Below are 23,752 nucleotides of genomic sequence, written 5' to 3' on the forward strand. Positions count from 1 at the left end.
TCTGAGTGGGGTATTCATGCTTCACTGCGGCATGGTATCTCAGTGTGCTAGCACTATACAACCAGCTTCAGTCTAGGGCTAGTACACATACACATACACACACATGCACGTCGTCATATGAGCGAAATATTCTCAAGCACGACGTTAAACCCAATTTCACCTCACCTCACATACAACTTTCCAAAAGTTTATGGTAGACATGTGGAGGACATTTCGGAATTTGATGCATCTGTGACAGAAATGATGACCGATGCAATTCCCTATTTTGACTTGTACCATACGTTCCCGAATTATTTCAGGTGAACAATTGACTAGACTTTGTATATATTGATGACGGGTGCCACCGATGAGGCAGGATACGCTAACCTGTTCGCGAACACCTGGTATCATCACTGTTTCATAGTGACTCATAAACATCTTATCACTGGATTGTCTGGTCCAGACTCGATTATTTACAGACCGCTGCCATATAGCTGGAATATTGCTGAGTGCGGCGTAAAACTAGACTCACTCACTCACTCGAATGCCAACAGCTCAAGTGAGTGAGGTGGATGAAACACAGCTCTGGATATTATTTCTGTTATATCTCGGCCTGTCGGGACATGTGGGAATACAGAACAAAGTGGTGAAGGTCTTTGGGGGACATAGGTGCTGACGAACCTCCTAATCGACAAACAGGGAATCGAAACCGCGATCAGAGAGGTTGGGCATTCACGAGGGACTCAGCTGTGCACTCGATCTGCGGGACATTCTTCCATACACAATGAATAATTACATACAGATATCCGTTGGACATATTTGTAAAGTGAAAACAAAGTTTACTTTTATTTGACATTCAGGTGACTGGGCTCTGCAAAATAATGAGTCCGATAATTTGTCGCCACTGGCTGCCTGCTTTGTTGTGGGGTATGTTCCCCGCAGAAGTGAGTGAGGTTCGAACCCAATGGGTTATTTCTCATCTTGTCTAAACAGATGGCGCAGTGGCAGACTGTCACTGTGAAGATCCCTGTTAAAATGCCAGCAACCTTGATTGTCGTTTGAGGCGACTAACGGGATCGGGTGGTGAGGCTCATAGCCTTGTTTGATACATATCATTGTATTCCAGTTACGTACATCGGGGCTTATGGTTTCATTCACTGGGTTGTTTGTTCCGATTGTTTACCAACGTCCGTCATATAGCTGGAACACTGCTGTTTACGGCATTTAAAACAAGACTTTAGAGATTCTACGTTTGAACGTTTTCTGGGACGTATTCTATTTTTTATTATCTACCACAAGCAAATCTTAAAAAGAATCCAAACAGTTGAGTTTTTACAGAATCCCGCCTGGCAGCCCAAATATCGGTGAAATGGTTCTCCTATATTGTTCATCTCTCACTGGTCCACGGTCAATAACATATGTACGTATGTACATAGCTGAAATCCGCGCGTTCATGACATCTTACAAAACACTAGTAGACGTCGAGTAGTAAAAACCTTATGTTCGCTGCTGACAGAGCAGGTGCTGCTTGTGGGGAATTGGGTACTGACAGCTGAATACATTGGCATCGATCTACATATACGTCAATGTCCGATGTTCCCTGACGTGGCACAGTAAATACAATTACAGATATACTGGAGCATTACTATGCACGTGTTATCAATCACACCGGTGAGATAGCAGATCCAATCGCCGTATTAGAAAAAGATTAGACGAGTTAAAGCAGATCACATGCAACAAGCACTGTTTTCGAACCCTGAAATAACTTTCAATCCTGACACATTTATCATGAACTACGTGATAATCTGTCTCCATAGAAACAATGGGCGGTGGGGGTAGGCTAGTGGTTAAAGCGTCTCTATGGCCTGTGGGGTAGCCTAGTGGTTAAAACGTCTCTATGGCCGGTGGGGTAAGCTGGTGGTTAAAGCGTTCGCTCGTCTCGCCGAAGACCCGGGTTTAATTCGACACATGGGTTCAATGTGTGAAACCTATTTCTGGTGTTCTCCGCCGTGATATTGCTGGAATATTGCTAAAAGCGGCGTAAAACTAAGCTCACTCACTCACTCCAAAGAAACAACGTGACAGGGAATATTTTCAAAACCTAGTTGTTGATCAATCATAAGATTAACGTTGACTTGCGAGACGTTTAGGGATATTGGTACCACGCAAGTTTGAAGCAGTTTGTAGATGCAAAGGAAGTAAGCACTAGTTTCATAATGTTAACCAGGTTTCTCAAGTGACAGAAAACTCTAGGGGCGGAGGGAACATGAAGACAGACGAAGGCCAGACAAATAGCAATACCTATATACTACTATTCCGAATAATATCAGGTGTTCCAGCAAACACAGAAAAAACAATTTAGACACAGAAACATCATTTTCCCGAGGTAAGGCAGTCAATTGACAGTAAAAGTACACTTTTGTTCTGTTTTTCAGCCGTAGTGCCATTGGTGGCTGTTGCGAGTTACTCCGATTCCGATCATTCTTTTACTTGTATCAGCTTCAAGCAATAGTGGCGCCCGGTCAGGACGATAATCAAGATCTCTATTGTGGTCATATGTGTCGCGAAGTGCATCAGCTTTCTTGTCCATCTTCGTCCCCCGCCGTCATATTGCTGCAATATTGCTAAAACGGCGTAAAACCATACTCACTCACTCACTCTTGTCCATCTTCATTTAAAACAAGATCAGTTCACGAAAATATCTTTTGTCGCTCAGTTTACTGTACACATGTTTAAAACATTTACATATGTAGTTATATTCATATTTGACAGCTCAATAACCATGAAAACTAGAACCTACCCGTGTGAAGTGCCCTGTGGTCCCATAACAACAGACACAGAAGGTAAAAGGACATGTAGCTCACCTTCTTCCAAACACACCTGAGTGAGTGAGTGAGAATGAGTGAGTGCAAGCAAGGTTATCCGGGAGACTCCAGTTAAATGCAACTGGCCCACAGTTTAAATGGGATTGGTGGTTCAGATTTACAGATCCAAAGTGTGAGAGAAACAAGTAGTAGACACCGACTGGATTCCTGACTTGGGTGTGAGTATCACGGTTTCAGACTTGGCACTGTCTACACAGTTTTGTAATAGATGCCAGTTTATGTACCCGATGTCGATTGAGTTATGCATAGACTCGTTAACCCAGCCAAAACGTCTCTCCGAAATTCACAACCTCGTTGGTCAGGTAACCCACCATTCGAGACCAACTCGTGTTATTCCGGGACAAGCCGGATCTTCTTGGAGGTTACGGAAAGGGGCGAGTGGTGACGAATGGTAACCGACATGCCTCGGGAAGAAACAAATACTTGTCGAAAAAGACGTGCGTCCTGATGAAATGTGTTGTAATGTAGATGGAAACATTGGGTTATTTTCACAGACATATGTGTGGTTTCGAAAAACAGCATGTATCAGCAACACGGGATACCGGTTCATGCTTTACAGTTAAAACGCCAGTACAGCCATGTTCTCATTTCGCCTACATCCCAATTCGCCTACAGTCTTAAAACAACATTTCATGGTCTGTTGACTGTTGATTACGCAATGGTAAACTAGTGGCACCCCTATGATCTAAAAGTGGACTCTTCTAGTTGAAGTAGTTGAAGGACAGAAAGACAGTTTTTAAAGAATTTATTTCTGTTATTTGTCTGTTATTTATTTGTTCTGTTATTTGTAATTTTCCGATCACAATGATATTCACATCATATCACATCATAACACATTAGTGTTAAGGAAATTTACTTATGCGGATGTCCATTCTCACTTCGTGCCAGTCTGTTCGCTGTTTCAAACTTCTTTATAGCAATGACGAATGCATAAATGTTTCGGTGTTGTTTTCTGACGAGTTTCTTGAAGCCGTTGTGAACACACACACACACACACACACACACACACACACACACCCCAAATGATATTTGGTTCTGGGCCCCGTGTTTTCATGCTGTTTCCAGATAAGAGGCGGGCTCTTGGGAATCGAACACTGTAAAAGGAAGCAACAGTGTATAAAAGAAAGATGAAGATGAGACAAGTTGAACTCTGCCCTCTGCAGGTTGGCCATTGTGACTGTCAGTGCATGGTGAACGCTCCATTTAAGATAGGATTACAAGCAATTGCAGGTGCGAATGTTAAGCTGTCCAGGCTTAACCGAACAAGGATAAATTCTAATCTTGGTCGGGAACATTAAATGTAAATATGTCAGACATGTCAAATATATGATTTAGCTCTTACGTACAACCAAACACTTGACCGCACTAGTTGTGCAAACACCGATCAGTGACCTGCCAATACTTGAATGTTTTGCCAAGTTTATTGACTAAATATGCTGACTACACATTTATTGTAGGTTCTATTGAGTCAGAGCGACTGCTGCTGAAACTTGAGACGATATCATATTTAATGTAGAAGAAATGTATAAATTATGCACAGATGTGGTTTTAACATGTTTACACTACTTAGTAACTTAAATAGACGCAGGTTTGCAGTGGAACATTTGACAGTGCGACATCGCCATGCTACGTACAACTATTCTGCTGGTGGTCCTGAGTCAGGCTGTAGCGAGGGCTGAGGTAGGTAGAATGCGGAAACTACACCTGCTGGTTTCCGCAGCTGCTTGAACTATTGCAGAAATATCAACTCAGTTCAGACATGTATATTTCGTGAAGAAATCGTTTTAGGACAAGATTCGTACAGGTTTGAATTTTTCTGACGTACAATTCACTGAATTTGCGGAGACACGCGAACCAGTCGTCTTACGCGACGCAATTCACTGTTCGAAGTTGGAACCCCGAAACCTATTCATCAGGGTTCGAAACCTGGTTAGGAGCGGTGGGGTAGCCTAGTGGTTAAAGCGTTGGCTCGTCACGTCGAAGGCCCGGGTTCGTCTACCCACATGGGTACAATGTGTGAAGCCCATTCCTAGAGTCCCCCACCATGATATTCCTGGAATAGTGCTAAAAGTGGCGTAAAACCATACATTTTCGATGTTACCCGCTTGAAATGCCGAACTGTCGGAATTCGTTTAAATGACACTTCGTGTTTGTAGTGTTTGGGTTGTTCCCTAACTCCGGTAATCCTTATTATGATCCAATAACCGTGCTTCAAACAGTTCAAAATTAACATCGAGGTGTTCGGTAAGATAAATAAGTTGTTCACTGGTCCCTCGGGTCCCATCGGTTGACGTTCCCTCTATGTTCGGGCTCAGGGAACATAAACAAACATAGAGGGCACATCAACCCATGTCCCCTCGTGACCAGTGAACAACTTATAGTATACCACGATAGTCACCCAAACAGCTTTAACCCAAATGTTTAGGTTTACTATGCTTTACTCAAATTAGTGGGGCGGTGGGGTAGCCTAGTGGATAAAGCGTTGGCTCGTCACGCCGAAGACCCGGGTTCGAATCCCCACATGGGTACAATGTGTGAAGCCCATTTCTGGTGTCCCCCCGCCGTGATTTTGCTGGAATATTGCTAAAAGCGGCGTAAAACCAAACTCAGTCAGTCAGTCAGTACTCATATTAGTTCCACCTTGACAAATTATACACTTAACCAACAAAATTAGTTCAACAGCTTTGACAACATGTCCAAAGAAAACCAAAATCAGTAGTACACAAGATGTGTCGGTACAGTTTGACTGAGAGACCGCCATATTGCTATCCTGGTACTTCGACATTTTCTATGACAGCTCAATGTACTGATAAACCTTTAGTGTTTTGGTAGAGGCAAGATGTGTACTCATCTCTGCGTTCTTTTCTTTATTATTGTAACTATACCTGTGCGTCTGAATATTATCTTCACACATCAAATGTCTCTTGGTAACTGAACAATGTACACGGAACGGTAAATGTTGGTGGCAAACGGTTACATATTAGGAATCTTAGAAGTGACATGGAAGCGACAATGGCGCTTATGACCTAGAGTTTGTAACCTTACACACAAACATTTTCTGAGCACACGAAAAGATAGCCCATAGGCAGATCCAGGCATTTTCGAAGATGGGGTTGGGGTTGGGTTGGGTAGGGTGGTGATGGTGGTTCGAACTCACTGACCCCCATCCCCACCCTCCCACCCCGCGAACGACTCACACCTAGTGCTGTAGTTGCATTTAGATGGGATGTATCATGAGTGTGAAAAGATCTTTATCCAGAATATGGAGAAAGCTTTTAAAGGATTATCGGCATTGTTCCAATATCATGACAGGAACACCATAAATAGATTTCACACACTAAGGGAATATAACCCGGACCTTCTGTATGTAACGAGAAGACCGTTACCAGAACACAACCGCCCGTTGGACAATATGAAATAGCAGCGGCAACTAAAGACCCTAAAAGTACAATGTAGCTAGGATGTATGTGATGTCACCTGCATATTAGATCAAAGCACCGTTTCTTCTGTCACAGGCCTCCGTTCAACGAGGAACAGCACAAGGTGGCGCAAGTACGTATTTCTTCTCATTCTGGCTTAAAAGATGCGTAGTTCCATCTTCAACAACAACAGAGAACATTTATATTCCAGCTTCCACTGGATATTTGTGTACACATGCATATAGTCTATAACAAAATAAATATGTAGTATGTGAGTATTTTTCATGCTTGTGTCGTCATGGTAAGTAATTTAGCTTGGACCAGATAAACCGGTGACTGAAAGGGAGCGATTGATACCACCCCTCACCCCCAAAGGTGTTGATGGTAGCCTGCACATCTATTTAAACTACCTGTAGGGCCTTTCGTTCTCGTCGAGATTCGTTACATTGCTTCTGGGAAGCTCAAGGCGTAACCCGCGCCGCCTTAGTTAACCCCTAAAGTGATGGTTGAACTTGGAACAACCCCTGACAGGTGGGATCTCACCGATAACCACTGATTCCCTGCTGGACATATGATATATGCCAACCAGATAATCTTATTCTGTGACTATTTAGCACGTCAAATTACTAAGGCAAACACCGGTGAAAAGTCTCTACCTGTCCTCCAGGTAATGCCGAGCACCAGCCGGGGTAACAACAAATAGCGTTTTCAACCGCTGTACACGTCCAGGCAAAATCACTGAAAAATCACTGAAATATGCATACTGTAAGATATACATATATCTCTGTACAGAGGCAGACCCGTGAAGGTCCGGGCTAGAATGAACCTTCAGTAACCCATGCTTGTCGTAAGAGGCGACTAACTGGATCGGGTGGTCATGCTCGCTGGCTTGGTTGACACATGTCACCGGTTCCCAATAGCGCAGGTCGATGCTCATGCAGTTGATCACTGGATTGCCTGGTCCAGACTCGATTATTTACAGACCGCCGCCATATAGCTGGAATATTGCTGAGTGCGGCGTAAAACTTAATTCCCTCACTCACTCATTTTACCCCATGTTGTAAACTGTAAATTCTGTATATGATGAAATAATTTTGAGTGTGTCTCCATGTGTATGATGGACTTGTATATATACATTGTATGTGTTAACTTGGTCTCGTCGCTATATGGTTCAAGTAAAGCTGGACCGCCTCCGTGGTGTAGTGGTTAGAGCGTCCGCCCGGAGAGCGGAAGGTCGCGGGTTCGATCCCCGACCGCGTCATACCAAAAGACGTTAGAATATGGTACTTGTTGGTCCCTGCCTGGCCTTCGGCATTAATGGGTACAACAAGGACTGGTCGGCTCAGAGTCAGTATAATGTGTCTGAGTGGGGTATTCATGCTTCACTGCGGCATGGTATCTCAGTGGGCTAGCACTATAAAACCAGCTTCAGTCTGGGCTAGTACAAGCAGCCGCACATACACATACACACGCATGCACGTCGTCATATGAGCGAAATATTCTCAAGCACGACGTTGAACCCAATTTCACCTCACCTCACCTCAAGTAAAGCTGTTGCGACGTTAATTTGAACTCACTCACCAACTCATGGTAGATTGCACATTAAGTGACGGTTTACTCATACTGCATGTTAACGCTCATCGCCATAACTGGTTATTGTATTTCAGGACCGTCTGACTCCGTGCTACTGACATCAGTTACAAGTCTGAAAAACGAGGGTACTCAGCTGAAAGTTGTGTCAAAGGTCATCAAGGACGCCGTCTATTATGACGTGGATGTTTCAGGTAAACCGCACAACAGTACGACACAGTGTGTTGTGCGGAGACTCGTTCTCTTGAACGAGAGTTCAATACAAGACACCCAAATGCTCTAGTATGACTTTCTATAATACATGTATATATCATACCGTGCATAAACATGGTTGCCTCAAGCAGACAAAGTATACAGAGTCCTTGTTATATTCCCTTGGCACGAGGCAGGGTGACAACAAGTACCATGTTGTAACGCCTTTTGGTTTGACTCGACTTCCGGTCTTCAGGCAGACACCGGATGTAAACTCCTTTGGTATCATTTGTTTTCGGTGCTGTCCTCCACATAGAGCTGATATGTCTTGATGTTACAGAAATACCTTTCAAACAGGTCCTAACAAAACACTAGCTCACATTTCGGCGAAACTTCACCTTCATACGTCCAGAGTAGAGGGGCGGTGGGGTAGCCTAGTGGTTAAAGCGTTGGCTCGTCACGCCGAAGACCCGGGTTCGAATCCCCACATGGGTACAATGTGTGAAGCCCATTTCTGGTGTCCCCCGCCGTGATGTTGCTGGAATATTGCTAAAAGCGGCGTAAAACCAAAACTCAGTCATTCAGTCAGTCCAGAGTAGATCCCAGTTGTTTTCGAATACTGAAATGGTTTTCCATTTTCACGCCTTGTGTTCAATAAGAAACATTAATACATTTCACCATGCTTCGTGATCAAAGACAATATTTCCCTGATTTACACACATCCATCTGGGTTCATCTTTTGAACTTAAAAACAGAAATGTTGCATCGGAGTGACTTTGCCTTTGTGGTTCCCTATGTAGATGAAGCCAGACGAAGCCATTAATCTGTACTGTGTCCATATGGTTTAATGTCCTGTAAATGACCGGTTACAGAATCTGTACTGAGCACACTGGTTGACTGTACATCAGGACGACTGTACATAACTGTAATGCATTAAAGTACGTCTACAACGAACACGCTTGTTACGAACTGATGGATATGACGAACTGTATTTCTTGTCTATATCACTTATGTCTTCCTCCTGAGAGGAAACATGTCCCGAAACTTTCAAAATCAATTTCGACCTACAAAATTTTAATCGTAGAATATTTGTTGTTTTAAATAATGGCTAAATTTCACTACAATCACTAGTGGCTGAAGGGATGGTGTAAATGCAGGTAGGGTCCATGCAGGTAGCGAAGTGTCCCCATGGTCCCTAGTATGGTGATCTACCTTAGGTTGTTGGTGATCTAAAGCCTGTTTATACATTGTAATGTCCTAACTAGTATATAGTTCATCACAACCATAGTTTACGGTAACCATGGTTTAGCATTTGATATTTCAGGAGACTCTGACCTGACGACCATGCTGTATCCTCTGCGAACCAAGGGTCACGACCTGCTAGTCGAAGCCGACAAGGTCAGGTCCTACGCTGAGAGCGCTATAAGTGAACTAGAAGGTCAAGGTAAAGTCCTCTAATACCTTAGCTTAATTGTATGATGCATTTCACAGTATTGTCTAATTGTCTATCCCCAAAGTTTGAAGTTAATGTAAGATAGATCATTGATTATAAAACAAATATTTAGAATTGTTTGGTGGGGAACCGGGCAGAAATTTATACGAATTTTTTTTCAGAATTGCATGTTTTATTGATAGGTTCTGAATAGCTGGTTATAAAACCTAAATGCGCTGTGTAGACACGCCATGTCAGACATCATAAGGTTTTTTTCACCAGTTTTCCAAAGTGAAAATATCTGCCAGAACGTTAATTTTGTAGTTCCTGCGACAGTCACATCAGTTGGCTGACTCCCGCCTCGAACACTAACACCACTTGCTATGTTCCAGTATGAAGAAATAAAAGATTTTAAAGTGATGCCATGTTATATAAAAATTATTTTGTATATTAAAATATGTACGTTATTTACATGAAGTCGTCACACACTGAAATAGGAAGCCGATTAAACAGACAGTAAAGGTGTAATCACTTTAAACGCCCTGTCAACATTGACTTCCGGTGTATAAGAGGTACCTGGTGTAGCCACCATGTTGGAAGATCCATGCACGACAACTTAATGGCATAGTGTGGATTGTGTGGATCATTGAGTGAGTTGTGTGGAGCAGTCCTGGGTATTGGCCACCATTTTGCCAGAAGACGGATTTCAAACTGTGCCATGTTGCCGGGTGCTCGGCCCTTGGCATACACTCTCCGGCCTTGGGGACATGCAGCTGGCCAGTCCAATGTCCCTGTGCTTTATCGTCGGACCTAATCGGAGACTACCCAAGCACTATGTGGTCTGACAACGTCATCTGTCGTCATTGAAACGGACGCGACAAAACTGTCACGAAATGGTTACTCAAACGTCAGGTGACAATAGGCAGATAAGTTCGTTTGTCACGTGGCACTGCTGCCCTACACCAGGGCCCCACCATGGAAAACAGGTCTTAATCTGAAAAACTAATTGATGATACGTCGCCAACAACGTTTTTTGCACTTGTTGAATCGAAGGCCAAATTGTGATTGGTTCGTGTAAAATGGTGTATCGCCAATTGTGCGTAGTCCGTCCCAGCATTGCCAAGCCCATCTCAACCTATGGACGCTGATGATACAGGTCGATGATATATGAAACAACTACTATGTCGTATATAAATTTAAAAACTCATTATAACTGGCTATTTCAGCACCATCTTACTCTGCGATACAGCAAGACATGGTTGACACGGTATCCGAGGCTGGTGTATTCAAACTTCAAATAAATTCTTTCAATGCCGCCATGCAAGACTTTATTAAAAAAGCGAAAGCTGAAGGCAAGTATCGTTTGGCATCTTTTTAAAAAGAGTATTTCTTCCAATATGTATTTTCTGGCTGTGTCCAAGAGACTATCTATTTACTGGGCACCATGAAACGATCTGTTTCAATTCGCAACACAAAATCTTTACATTTGGTTAATATTTACAATACATTTACATACTTCGGGCGAATTTCTGAACAAACAATCCTTGTATAAAATGTACCACCCCTAGAAATGAACCCTCTCTTGAGTACGAGTGCGATAAGACATGGCCCTGACCACTCAAAATCTAAAATCATTATATACCTTATAGAGAATATTAGAACGGTATCACCCGAGTCGGATTACCTGGAAAGTTGGATCAAGATATTGTCATGATTTCTCCAGTAGATATGCGCGAGGTGAAATGATATGGAATTAACTACAGGTTCAAATTATGCCACTTATAGAACGACGTGCATGCACGAATGTGTGATGGAGCTTGTGCTAGCCAGGTCTACTGATGGTTCTATAGCGGCTAGCCTACTGAGATACCACGCCACAGTCCGACGTATACTCACGTCTCTATACCGTATTGTCGAGCTGAAGGCAGAGAAATACAAGTTCTACCTTGTTACATTTTAACCTCTGAGCATATATGTGATAGAGGTGAAAATGTTTTAATCTCCACTCGCTTAATCTCTTTAATCTGTCACGTGACTGTTGTGTATATGAGACCGTAAAGTACGCTGTCTTCCATATTCAGACACACAGACTCTGCTGGTAGGTGCAATAAAAGACGACATGTCATACATAACTTGAACATATTATCACTCACACGTGACACATATGGTCTCGTCCTAGGTAATTTAGTTTGTTAACAAAACCGCGTCTGTTCACCCAGCAGCGAATGGGTACCCGGTGGGATAAGTCAATGACTGTTAAACTTCTAGCGTCTCAGAGGCAGCTTGGATTAACCAGGAAATATTGTGTTAGCGCCTTGAGCATGCACGTGCCTGGATACAGGTGCTCTGTATATAGTCATTATTACCATTATTGATATTTCAGGCCACTCCAACGATGCGTTGATGTCAGAGCTCAATAGAGTAGCCGGTTACGGTGACGAACTGCTCACTCAAACAGCAACGGTCGTAACTCACGCTCAGGGCATTGCAAGTCAACTGCAAGGTGGCAAGGTCGTTGGATAACTTTGTTATTTGGTGGGAAAAGTTTGGTTGGGTTCAACCTTAAACTATAACACCACTTCATGAGTTCAATTATGCAAAGAGGAAATACAGGATTTAAAGAAGGTAATAAGGAGATGTCATATTCCACCATGCATTAATAAAGTTATAAGCCAGCAGTTTATCTTGTAGTTATTTGTACAAGGTTAAGTTTGGTGATTGTAAACCACAGATTAGTGATATGGTATTTGGTTAACGCGAGTAATATGTGTGAAGTGGGTACCCCAATGATGAAAGACGCTGTAAGGAACTAGCTAAATATTTCAACTTGATGAGCTGCTCAACAATTAAGTTATTATACTGGGCAAACCTGAAAACTTGACACTCGGGATATTTTCGACGAGGTTTTTGATATTAGGATTAAAACAATAATTTTAGTTGTATACTGTACACAGAACATCTTGCATGGGACTCAACCCAACAAAAGTACTCAGTAGAATCAGTACTTTACCAAGAAACTAGAATCCCAAATATAAAATATTTTACGTTTGACCACTTTTATTAAATGACTTTCAAGCAAATCTTTATAAAATCCTAACATGCTAGTTTACATAATCACGCCTGGGAGTACAGCTATTAGTGAAATGGTTCTCCCACTGGTCCACGGTCAATGATATATGTACATATGTACATAGCTGAAATTCGCGCGTTCATGACATCTTACAAAACACAAGTAATCGTCGAGTAGTAAAAACCTTATTTTCGCTGCTGACACCGAAGGTGCTCGTTGTGGGGAATTGGGTACTGACAACTGAATACATTGCCATCGATCTGGATATACGTCAGTGCCTGTCACCAGCGTACCCTGACGTGGCACAGTAAATACAATACCTACATTCTTCAGAAAAAAGGAAAGAAACGCATGAGCCATTTTTAGAAGAATTTATTGCGCTAGTTTAAGAGCAATCATTTCATGTAATTTTAATGGCATAAAGGTGAAAATTCACACGTCTACAGACAAGAGTTCGCAAATGCAACAACATCCCATTGGTGCTCTATCGGGTTTAGATCTGATGATCGGGAAGTCATGGCAAGACATTGACGTTGGAATTGGCAAGGTGACCGTGACGCGTGCTAAATGTGCAGTAACGTGTTCATGCTGGAACAACTCCCTCTGTCGGTCCAGAATCGGAAGCAAGTGACGTGCAAAGGTGTTGATGTACCGATTTGTTGTAAAAATCCAGTGCGCACCACTAAATCAGATCTTTAAGTGCTGGATATTGCGCCCCACACCATGACATGACCTCCACCGAATCTGTCAATCTGTCGAATGCATTTAGGGGCAAAACGTTCATTTCTCCGACGGTAAACATCTGTGTTCCATCTAAAGGAGAAATCGTGATTCATCACTGAACCAGACTCGTCTCCAGTTTCTAAGGTTCCAGTTCCGAACTCTACGACATCACCACAAGCGATTGCTCCGATGGAAGTCTCTCAGGGGCGATAATTCGTCTTCTTGGTCGAGTCCCCACTTCACGCAATTGATTCCTGACAGTTTGGTTGGAAATTCTTCTCAAACCATGGATGTGTTGCGCAGTCTCCATGACAATATGCATGTAGCAGTCCTGGACTTGAGTGGTAACTCTTGGACGGCCGATTCTCGGTCGGAATTGGTCTGCAGGGAACGATCCCAAAAGGCGAGATTGGTGCTGTGATGTACGATGAAATGTCGGGCATCTGCAGACTGCAACTCCCCAGCTTCATGGCGATGTCTCGATTGGCGGCACTCAGTCGTGGCATCATGATTTCCTCTTTTCCAGACAAAAACGAATGACAAAATTAAACACAACGTTTGCCCTTTATAGTGATCGGTGTCACATGCTTTTCTGCTTACTTCTTGGTGACGTTTTGACGTTATTCTTCAAACATTCTGGCGCTGAAGCTGTTCACAATCACACAAACATGTCGTTTTAAAAAGAAATAGTATATTTGTATTGTTTTTGCCGCAGCTACATGTGTCAAATATTCTCTAAATCACCTATGCGTTTCTTTTTGAAGAGTGTATAACTGGTGCATTACCATGCGCATATTATCAAGCACACCAGTGAAATAGCAGGTTCAATCGCCGTATGAGAAAAAGGTTAGAAGAGATAAAGTAGACCACAACACGCACTGTTTTCGAACCCTGAACTCTCTTGTCCTGACACATTTATCATGAACTACATGAACTGTCGCCATAGAAACAAGAGGCGGTGGGGTAGCCTAGTGGTTAAAGCGTTCACTCGTCTCGCCGAAGACCCGGGTTCGATTCCCTACATGGATACAATGCGTGAAGCCCATTTAATGCTAAAATAAAATGCTAAAATGCTAATTCTAGCCATAATGTTTCTTCCTGTATTGATCACCACAGGCTGTACAATACTCAGACCTCGCACGACCCCGCAATTCCTTTAGTTGTCACTGCGCCCTTGTAACAAACTGGGAAAACGCACAAATAAATTATGACAGTTTCTTAAACTTTTGTATTTTGTGACACAAATTATGCAATTTTTTTCAAGAGTTGGTCTGTTGTTTTTATTGCAGTCCGCGTTGGTTTGATTCTTTTATGTCTATTTGATTTTGTGTTAGATTGCAATTCATCGGTATGATTTTGTCTCCAACGGACTGTGCAGTTAGACTGAGAGACCGCCATATGGCTATCGTGATCACTTATATTAAGGCTCAAAGTACTGATAAACCTCTAGTGTTTTTTAGATTCAGCATGTGTACTCATCTCTGTGTTCTGCTCTGTGTTATTGTAAGTATACCAGTGTACCTTAGTATTATCTTCACACGTGATCAGTCTCATGGTAACCGAACGGTAAACGTTGGTGACATTCCGTTACAACATGCATTCAACGATTCTGAGAGCCAGGAGTAGCTAGCTATTTGTTGATGTGTAGTGCCATTAACTGGGGCTGTTTAAATGTAGTTCCGTTTGGAGTATTCAGAGTATTTGTTATGTTTGACACTATATAATCCCCGGCTGTGGCTCCTTTAGGCAAAAACTGTATCCATGTACTCTAATTCGGCGATTTTGTACCATGCGTATCTGACACCGTGTTGTTCAGTTAGGCGGTTTACAGTAGGGGTAGCCGACACCAGGATGTTTGATAAGGCAGTTTAAAGTGGTCATAATACAAAGACAAAACCCCTAAACAGCACAGGGAAATAGCTCCTATCAACGTTCCCAGTACCGAGAAAAGGGCCCCTGTCAACACTGAGGAAAGGGCTTCTGTCAGCGTTCCCAGTACCGAGAAAAGGGCCCCTGTCAACACTGAGGAACGGGTAAACGTTCCCAGTACCGAGAAAAGGGCCCCTGTCAACACTGAGGAAAGGGCTTCTATAAACGTTCCCAGTACCGAGAAAAGGGCCCCTGTCAACACTGAGGAAAGCGCTTCTGTCAACGTTCCCAGTACCGATAAAAGGGCCCTCTCAACACTGAGGAAAGCGCTTCTGTCAACGTTCCCAGAACGAGCGAATGGAGTCTTTCCGTACAGCACTAACATAGCATCAGGCAGAGATAAACGAACATGATCAAGGGAATCTATATGTTGGTTACTTAAAAGTGACTTATTTATGACCCAGAATAACCTTACAGGAACATATTTTCTGAACACTCTGTCGGAAGAAGGCCGGTGCCAAATCAGCATCAGACAAGGTGTCAGTATTCGTACCTATGTATTTTTGTAGCTATGTATTTTTGTAGCTATGTATTTTTGTAGCTATGCATTTTCAAATAGTACAATAGTAAGGTTTTTTACCTTCAGCTTGTCGCGAACACCTGGTGTCATCACTATTTGATAGTCACTCACCAACATGTTCTAACGAAATACATGTATATAATGTTGTTGTAATTGTGCAGTCGACTTTGCATTTAGCGGAGATTTGTCATGAGTGTGAAAAGGTCTCTTGTCCATGAACATTGAGAAAGCTTTTATTTATGTCTTTCAGCGCTATTCCAATATCATGACAGGAACGCCATAAATAGACTTCACACACTCAGGAATGAACTTAAAACACCATTTCATAAGAATAGTCAAAACAACAACCTTGAAATCGACGAATGGTTCAACTACTTTCAGTCATTATTCTCTACCTCTGATAACAACCCAGATCCACATAGACAAGACTGTGTGAACGACACTGAGTCTATTAACATTTCAGATGTAGCCTCCGAGATGAAATATTAAACAGTATACAACATCTAAAGTGTAATAAATCACCAGGAATACACAACATCCTCCCGGAATGTTTCAAACATTCATCTGATCGTTTACTTCCATACCTTGAGCTTATATTCATCATAATTCTCGACACTGGGAACTTTCCTGAATCTTGGTTGTCAGTCTTGTTCCAATCTATAAACAGGATGATCCGAATGATACCAATAACTACCGTGGAATAACTGTACTTAGTACATTTGGCAACTTATTTACTTATATCATCAACAAAAGATGTTACATGGGCTGATGTCATGGATCAGATATACGAGGGTCAAGCGGGCTTTAGGAGGAATATACAACAGATACTCTCTTTATACTGCATAGTCTAATACAAATATATCTCAGCTCAAAAGGTTGACATTTCTACGCATTATTCGTGGATTTTGCAAAGGCTTTTGGTTCTGTGCACAGTCTTAGTAGTAAAATGAAAAAAAGTTGAACAGTATATACGAAAATTTTAAAATGTGTGTAAGGAATAAGCATGAATTATCTGAACCTTATTTTAGTGAATTCGGTGTTAGACAAGGCTGTGTTTTAAGCCCATTCCTTTTTTACGTTTTTCATGAATGAATTTGCCATGCAAATATGTGACACGTGTACGAATGGGGTCCAAATACACCCAGATACACACATGGCAGCTATTTCTGCTACTCTTTGCCAATGATATTGTATTATTCTCTAGTGCTGTTAGCGATTTGCAGAAACAAATAGATAAATCAGACAAATTTTCTGACCAGTATAGATTGTGAGTAAACAGAGACAAAACCAAAATTATCGTCTTTAAGAAAGGCGGAAAACTTTCTAAATTAGAAAAAAAGTGTTATAAAGGGCAACTACTCCAAAGTACCAGTGTTTATAAGTACCTTGGCGTATATTCTCTAATAATCTTTCCTGGTCCAAACACACAACACAAGCGTCAGTACTTGAAGCCTTGAACGTTTTAATCTGTGTTTGTGAAAATATGAGGTCTTTAGGTGAAATATCTTTAAAAACATTCTTTAAAATATTCAATATGAAGATAAGACCAATACTTCTATATGGCTCTGAAATATGGGGATTACAGCAGTATGATACTATTGAAAGAGTTCATTTATATGCGTGCAATGGTTTCTTGGTGTAAAACCGATCACATGTAATATATATTATGGTTTACGGAGAATTAGGTACATATCCATAGCTTATATATTCCTCTATTAAAGCCATAAAGTACTGGGTAAGATTACTGCATATACCATGCCACAGGTTTCCGAAAACTGTTATGATATGATGAAATTGTATGACGAAAATGGGAAAAGAAATTGCGTGACTGATATTAGAGAGTTGTTGTACAAAACAGGTTATGGCTATGTGTGGTGTGATCACAATGTTCAGTCCCATGCAAATTTTATCATATCATTTACACAAAGAATGAAAGATATGTATTTCCAATCTTTGTAGGAATCATTACCTCTGTCAACAAAATGTTTATATTAAAATCAATAGAAATCGGATATACGTTTTGAAGACTATTTAGCAAAAATCGACGAAAAAGGTTACGCATATCCCTCTCTCGTTTTCGTTGCTCTTCCCATGAATGTTTTAATGAAACAATGCAGGTGTACAGGTATACAAAGAGAAAACAGAATATGTCAATTATGTAAGAAGAATACTGTTGAGGATGAATTACATTTCCTTCTAATCTGTCCTGTTTATACGACTCTACGAACGAAATACCTAAAGCATACAAGTGTATGAAAATTAATTTCATAGTTAACAGATTCTACCACATTATTATTGCAGAATCTGGCAATGTACATCTATTTCGCAATGAGTTTAAGAAAAAGGTTTGTTATAGAAAATAATTTGTAAATGACTTCTAACTACTCATGTAAACTCTAAATGTAAATTCTGTGGCCTTTTTATGTACTGAATAAAGATTGATTGACACAAAGGGAATAGAACCCGGACCTTCTGCGTAAAGCGAGAAGGCCGTTACCAGAACACAACAGCCCGTCGGACAATATGAAATAGCAGCGGCAATTAAAGACCCTAAAAGTACAATGTAGCTAGGATGTATGTGATGTTCCTGTATATTAGATCAAAGGACCGTTTCTTCTGTCACAGGCCTCCGTTCAACGAGGAACAGCACAAGGTGGCGCAAGTACGTATTTCTTCTCACTCTGGGGTGAAAGATGCGTAGTTCCATCTTCAACAACAGCAGAGGACAATTATATTCCAGCTTCCACTTGATACTTGTGTACACATGTACATAGTCTACAATATCTGTTATTGTGAGTCAGTTTTCTTCATGCTAGAGTCGTCATGGTAAGTAATGCAGCTTGGACCAGAAAAATCGGTGACTGAAAGGGAGCGATTGATACTCTCCGTGCGTGATTAGGGGTCAAGGGGTCATTCTGGTCGCCACTTATGTCCATCATTGGTTGTGCGGGGCATAGTCTCACCCAGGAATCATCAAGGGGTCGCCTCGCATGTCCATCATAGGTTGTCACCCAGGAATCATCAAGGGGTCGCCTCGCATGTCCAACACAGGTTGTCGGGGCATTGTCTCATATGGGGGCATGTCCAACATATACTGTTAAATACAGGTAGGGGAACCTGGACTTTCAGTTCGGAGAGGCTTCACACGTCCAGGCATACACTAAACGCCAAAAGAAACGTTACCCTCTTACCTTTATGAATTACTTTATGCAGATTACTAAAGAAAATTCTCAAATGCATTCATATTTAGGTAAAATGCATCTTTTTAGAAAAGTTTATTTGTCCTATATTGGCCCATGTCGAAATATACCAATAACAGTGATTTAGATGTCCAAAAGAAAGGATGAAATAAAATTCTGCTTTAGGACAAAGATGTTTATGATGAATTTGTATGTATGTGTTAACTTGGCCTTGTCGCCATATGTCTAAAATATAGCTGATGCAACGTTGATTTAAACTCACTCACTCATGGTAGATTGTATATTAAGAGACGTTTTTCTCATACTGTATGTTGAAACAACTCGCCATAACTGGTTATTGTATTTCAGGACCGTCTGACTCCGTGCTGCTGACATCAGTTACAAGTCTGAAAAACGAGGGTACTGAGCTCAAGGGTGTATCAGGGGCTATCAAGGACGCCCTCTATTTTGACGTACATGTTTCAGGTAAAAGGTTTGACAGTTCGAAACAATGTCTTTTGCACAGATACTCTTCCTCTTGGCCGTCGACAATAAAACTATAGTACCGCCGATTATGGTCGTCGATGGAAATAATTATGCAATGGTTTTCCATTTTCACTCTTTGTGTTGAATAAGAATCAATCAATACTCTATCGAGACAATATTTCCGAGCTTTACATAAATCAATCTGGGTTCATCTTTTGACTTAAAGACAGAAATGTTGCAATGTTTGTGGTTCCGTATATGGATGAAGCCAGAGGAAGTCACCACTCTGTAATGTGTTGTTTAATGTCCAGTAAATAACCGGTTACAGAAGCTCTACTGAGCACACTGGTTGATTGTACATCAGAGGACAACTATACTATACATAAGTTACATGTCTGGTTGATTGTACATCAGAGGACAACTATACTATACATAAGTTACATGTCTGGTTGATTGTACATCAGAGGACAACTATACTATACATAAGTTACATGTCTGGTTGATTGTACATCAGAGGACGACTATACTATACATAAGTTACATGTCTGGTTGATTGTACATCAGAGGACGACTATACTACTATATATAAGTTACATGTCTGGTTGATTGTACATCAGAGGACAACTATACTATACTACATAAGTTACATGTCTGGTTGATTGTACATCAGAGGTCGACTATACTATACATAAGTTACATGTCTGGTTGATTGTACATCAGAGGACGACTATACTATATATAAGTTACATGTCTGGTTGATTGTACATCAGAGGACAACTATACTCTACATAAGTTACATGTCTGGTTGATTGTACATCAGAGGACAACTATACTATACATAAGTTACATGTCTGGTTGATTGTACATCAGAGGACGACTATACTATACATAAGTTAAGTTATGTCTGGTGGTTGATTGTACATCAGAGGACGACTATACTATACATAAGTTACATGTCTGGTTTTATTGTACATCAGAGGACAACTATACTTTACATAAGCTTAAGATAAATGTCTGGTTGATTGTACATCAGAGGACAACTATACTATACTTAAGTTACATGTCTGGTTGATTGTACATCAGAGGACAACTATACTATACATAAGTTACACGTCTGGTTGATTGTACATCAGAGGACGAATATACTATAAATAAGTTAAATGCAATGAATTAAAGTACGTCTACTTTACTCATTTATTTTTGTCTAGATCACTTATTTTTTTTCCAAAATGCTTTGAACAAACTACGGTTATAACGAATTAAACTTTATGCTCCTCTTGTTTGTGCCACCGTTATTGGATATTTCAGGAGACTCTGTCCTGACGACCATGCTGTATTCTCTGCGAACCATGGGTCACGACCTACTAGTCGAAGCCGAAAACGTCAGGTACTACGCTGAGAAGGCTATAAGTGAACTGGAAGGTCAAGGTATAGTCCTCTGATACATTGGCTTTTGTTGCCTCTATATAATTCTCATCTCAATGTGATTGTGGACATTATAACATATCAGTTGTCGTTATTCACTGTTGAATGGTGACTGACAGCTTAATTGTGGGATACATTTCCCAGTATCGTTTAACCATGCAGTAGGTATTTTCCCTATGTTTGAACTAAATTAAAGATAGATCTTTGATTATAAAACAAATATTGAGAATTGTTTTGTGGGGAAACGGGCAGAATTTTTCTTTGCATTGCTTCAGATACGAAGCACACTTTCAGAATTGCATGTTTTATTAATATGTTCTTTATGACTGGTTACAAACCCTAAATTCGATGTGTAGACACGCCATGTCAGACATTATAAAGTTTTTATTCACCGGTTTCCAAAAGTTCAAAACATCTGCCAGAACGTTAATTTTGTAGTTCCTGCGACAGTCACATCAGTTGGCTAACACTAACACCACTTGCTGTGTTTGCATGAAGTAATAAATAGAGTAGCATTCCGATTTTAAAGTGATGTCATTTTATATCAAAATTATTTTAAACATACCGGGAAATATGTACGTTATTTACATGCAGTCGTCACAAACAAAACCAGGAAGCCGATTAAAGTGACAGTACAGGTGTAATGGCTTTAAATGACTTGTCAACATTGACTTCCGGTGTGTAGGAAAGAACTTGGTGTATCCATTATGTTGGATGAACGACAACTTGATGGCATACTGTTGAGTGAGTTGTATGGAACTGTCCTGGTTGTTGTCCATCATTCTGCCAGAAGACGGATTTCAAACTGTCCCATGGTGACGGGTGAGCGCCCTTTGGCGTACACTCTCCGGCCTTGAGCATCTCAGAGATGTTGTGTTTTGGGACATGTCAGCTGGCCAGTCCAATGTCCCTATGCTTTATCGTCGGACATCATCGGAGACGACGAGAGCTCTATGTGGTCTGACAACGTCATATGTCGTCATGGAAACGGACGCAACCAAACTCCGTCAAGAAATGGTCATTCAAACATCAGGTGACAATAAGCAGATACATTTTCTTGTCATGTGTGATGCTGCCCCACACCAGGGCCCCATACCCATCATGGACAACAGGTCTTAACCTGAAAAACTAGTCGACGCTACGTCGCTAACAACGTTTTCTGCATGGTGAATCGGAGGCCAAATTTTGATTGGTTCGTGTAAAATGGTGTATCGCCAATTGCGCGTAGTCCGTCCCAGCATTACCAAGCCCACCCAGCCTATGGAAGCTGATGATACAGGTCGATGATATATGAAACAACTACTAGGTCGTATATAAAATAAAAAAAAACTCAGCATAACTGGCTATTTTATTTCAGCACCATCTTACTCTGCGATACAGCAAGACATGGTTGACACGGTATCCGAGGCTGGTGTATTCAAACTTCAAATAAATTCCTTCAAGGCCGCCATGCAAGACTTCATTAATAAAGCGAAATCTAGAGGTAAGTATCGTTTGGTATCTTTTATATAAAGAGTATTTTTTCCAATATGGGGGGCGGTGGGGTAGCCTAGTGGTTAACGCGTTGGCTCGTCACGCCGAAGACCCGGGTTCGATTCCCAACATGGGCACACTGTGTTAAGCCCATTTCTGGTGTCCCCCGCCGTGATATTGCTGGAATATTGCTAAAAGCGGCGTAAAACCATACTCAGTCAGTCAGTCAGTCGGTCGAATATGTATTTCCTCCAAGAAACTGTTTATTTACTGAACACCATGAAACGATCTGTTTGCATTCGCAGAACTCTGACCGCTCAAAAGTATCGATAATATTAAGCGAAAGGTATCACCCGATTTGGATTATCTCGAAGTTTGGATCAAGGTATTGTCCTGATTACATTTGGTTAATATCTAGAATATATTTATATACTTCGGGCGTATTTCTGAACAAACAAACCTTGTATAAAGTGTACCACCCCTAGGAATGAACGCTCTCTTGAGTACGAGTGCGATAAGACATGGCCCTGACAGCTCAACATCTAAAATCATTATATACCTAATAGAGAATATGAGAAAGGTATCACCCGAGTTGGAATATCTCGAAAGTTGGATCAAAATGTTGTCATGATTTCTCCAGTAGATACATGCGAAGTGAAATGATATGGAATTAACTTCAGGTTCAAATTATCCCACTTATAGAACGACGTGCATGCACGAATGTGTGGTGGAGCTTGTACTAGCCAGGACTACTGATGGTTCTATAGCGGCTAGCCTACTGAGATACCACGCCACAGTCTCACGTGGATACCCCACTATACTGACTCCTTTCTCTATCCTGTATTGTCGAGCTCAAAGCGGGAAATTCATGTTCTACCTTGATACATTTTATTTCATGCATAACTTGAACATATTATCACTCACACGTGACACATATGGTCTCATCTTAGGTAATTTAGTTTGTTAAAAAACCGCGTCTGTTCACCCAGCAGCGAATGGGTACCCGGTGGGATAAGTCAAATGACTGTTAAACTTCTAGCGTCTCACAGACAGCTTGGATTAACCAGGGAATATTGTGTTAGCGCCTTGAGCATGCACACGTGCCTGGAAACAGGTTCTCTGTATATAGTCATTATTACCATTGTTGATATTTCAGGCCACTCCAACGATGCGTTGATGTCAGAGCTCAATAAAATAGCCGGTTACTTTCACGAACTGCTCGTTCAAACAGCAGCAGTCGTAACTCACGCTCAGGGCATTGCAAGTCAACTGCAAGGTGGCAAGGTCGTTGGATAACTTTGTTATTTGGTGGGAAAAGGTTGGGTGGATCAAACCTTAAACTATAACACCAATTATGCAAAGAGGAAATACAGAGATTGAAATTTTGTGTTAAAAATGTACTGAAGTGACGTCATATACCACCATGCATTAATAAAGTTATAAGCCAGCA

The 23,752-nt window shown here is 41.3% G+C and overlaps 2 protein-coding genes across 3 annotated transcripts; both read left to right on the plus strand.

Annotated features, from left to right (window-relative positions):
• Positions 1–4,449: 4,449 nt before the first annotated feature.
• LOC124275175 lies at positions 4,450–12,020 on the plus strand. Its single transcript, XM_046710673.1, has 6 exons — positions 4,450–4,544; positions 6,380–6,416; positions 7,951–8,067; positions 9,390–9,509; positions 10,724–10,849; positions 11,881–12,020. The coding sequence occupies exons 1-6, from the start codon at positions 4,488–4,490 to the stop codon at positions 12,018–12,020; spliced, it is 597 nt and encodes a 198-aa protein (XP_046566629.1). The 5' UTR covers positions 4,450–4,487.
• A 2,734-nt stretch (positions 12,021–14,754) lies between these two features.
• On the plus strand, positions 14,755–23,752 carry LOC124275125. Of its 2 annotated transcripts, XM_046710613.1 has the most exons (6): positions 14,755–14,793; positions 18,365–18,401; positions 19,288–19,404; positions 20,713–20,832; positions 22,187–22,312; positions 23,459–23,752. In XM_046710613.1, the coding sequence occupies exons 1-6, from the start codon at positions 14,758–14,760 to the stop codon at positions 23,596–23,598; spliced, it is 576 nt and encodes a 191-aa protein (XP_046566569.1). In that variant the 5' UTR covers positions 14,755–14,757; the 3' UTR covers positions 23,599–23,752. The 2 variants fall into 2 exon arrangements, with proteins under 2 accessions (XP_046566569.1, XP_046566570.1); XM_046710614.1 differs by lacking the exon at positions 20,713–20,832.

The sequence above is a fragment of the Haliotis rubra genome, unplaced genomic scaffold (genome assembly GCF_003918875.1).
Source record: "Haliotis rubra isolate DU_JTF1 unplaced genomic scaffold, ASM391887v1 Scf199, whole genome shotgun sequence".
Lineage (NCBI taxonomy): Eukaryota > Metazoa > Mollusca > Gastropoda > Lepetellida > Haliotidae > Haliotis > Haliotis rubra.

What these genes read in the sequence shown, in the direction of transcription:
- LOC124275175 (XM_046710673.1), top strand. Translation starts at nt 4,488, where the DNA reads ATGCTACGTACAACTATTCTGCTGGTGGTCCTGAGTCAGGCTGTAGCG. An exon ending in AAGTGAACTAGAAGGTCAAG is followed by an intron (nt 9,510 to 10,723) that starts GTAAAGTCCTCT and finishes TGGCTATTTCAG; the next exon opens with CACCATCTTACTCTGCGATA. An exon ending in TAAAAAAGCGAAAGCTGAAG is followed by an intron (nt 10,850 to 11,880) that starts GCAAGTATCGTT and finishes TTGATATTTCAG; the next exon opens with GCCACTCCAACGATGCGTTG.
- LOC124275125 (XM_046710613.1), top strand. Translation starts at nt 14,758, where the DNA reads ATGTGTACTCATCTCTGTGTTCTGCTCTGTGTTATT. An exon ending in AACAGCACAAGGTGGCGCAA is followed by an intron (nt 18,402 to 19,287) that starts GTACGTATTTCT and finishes ATTGTATTTCAG; the next exon opens with GACCGTCTGACTCCGTGCTG. An exon ending in AAGTGAACTGGAAGGTCAAG is followed by an intron (nt 20,833 to 22,186) that starts GTATAGTCCTCT and finishes ATTTTATTTCAG; the next exon opens with CACCATCTTACTCTGCGATA.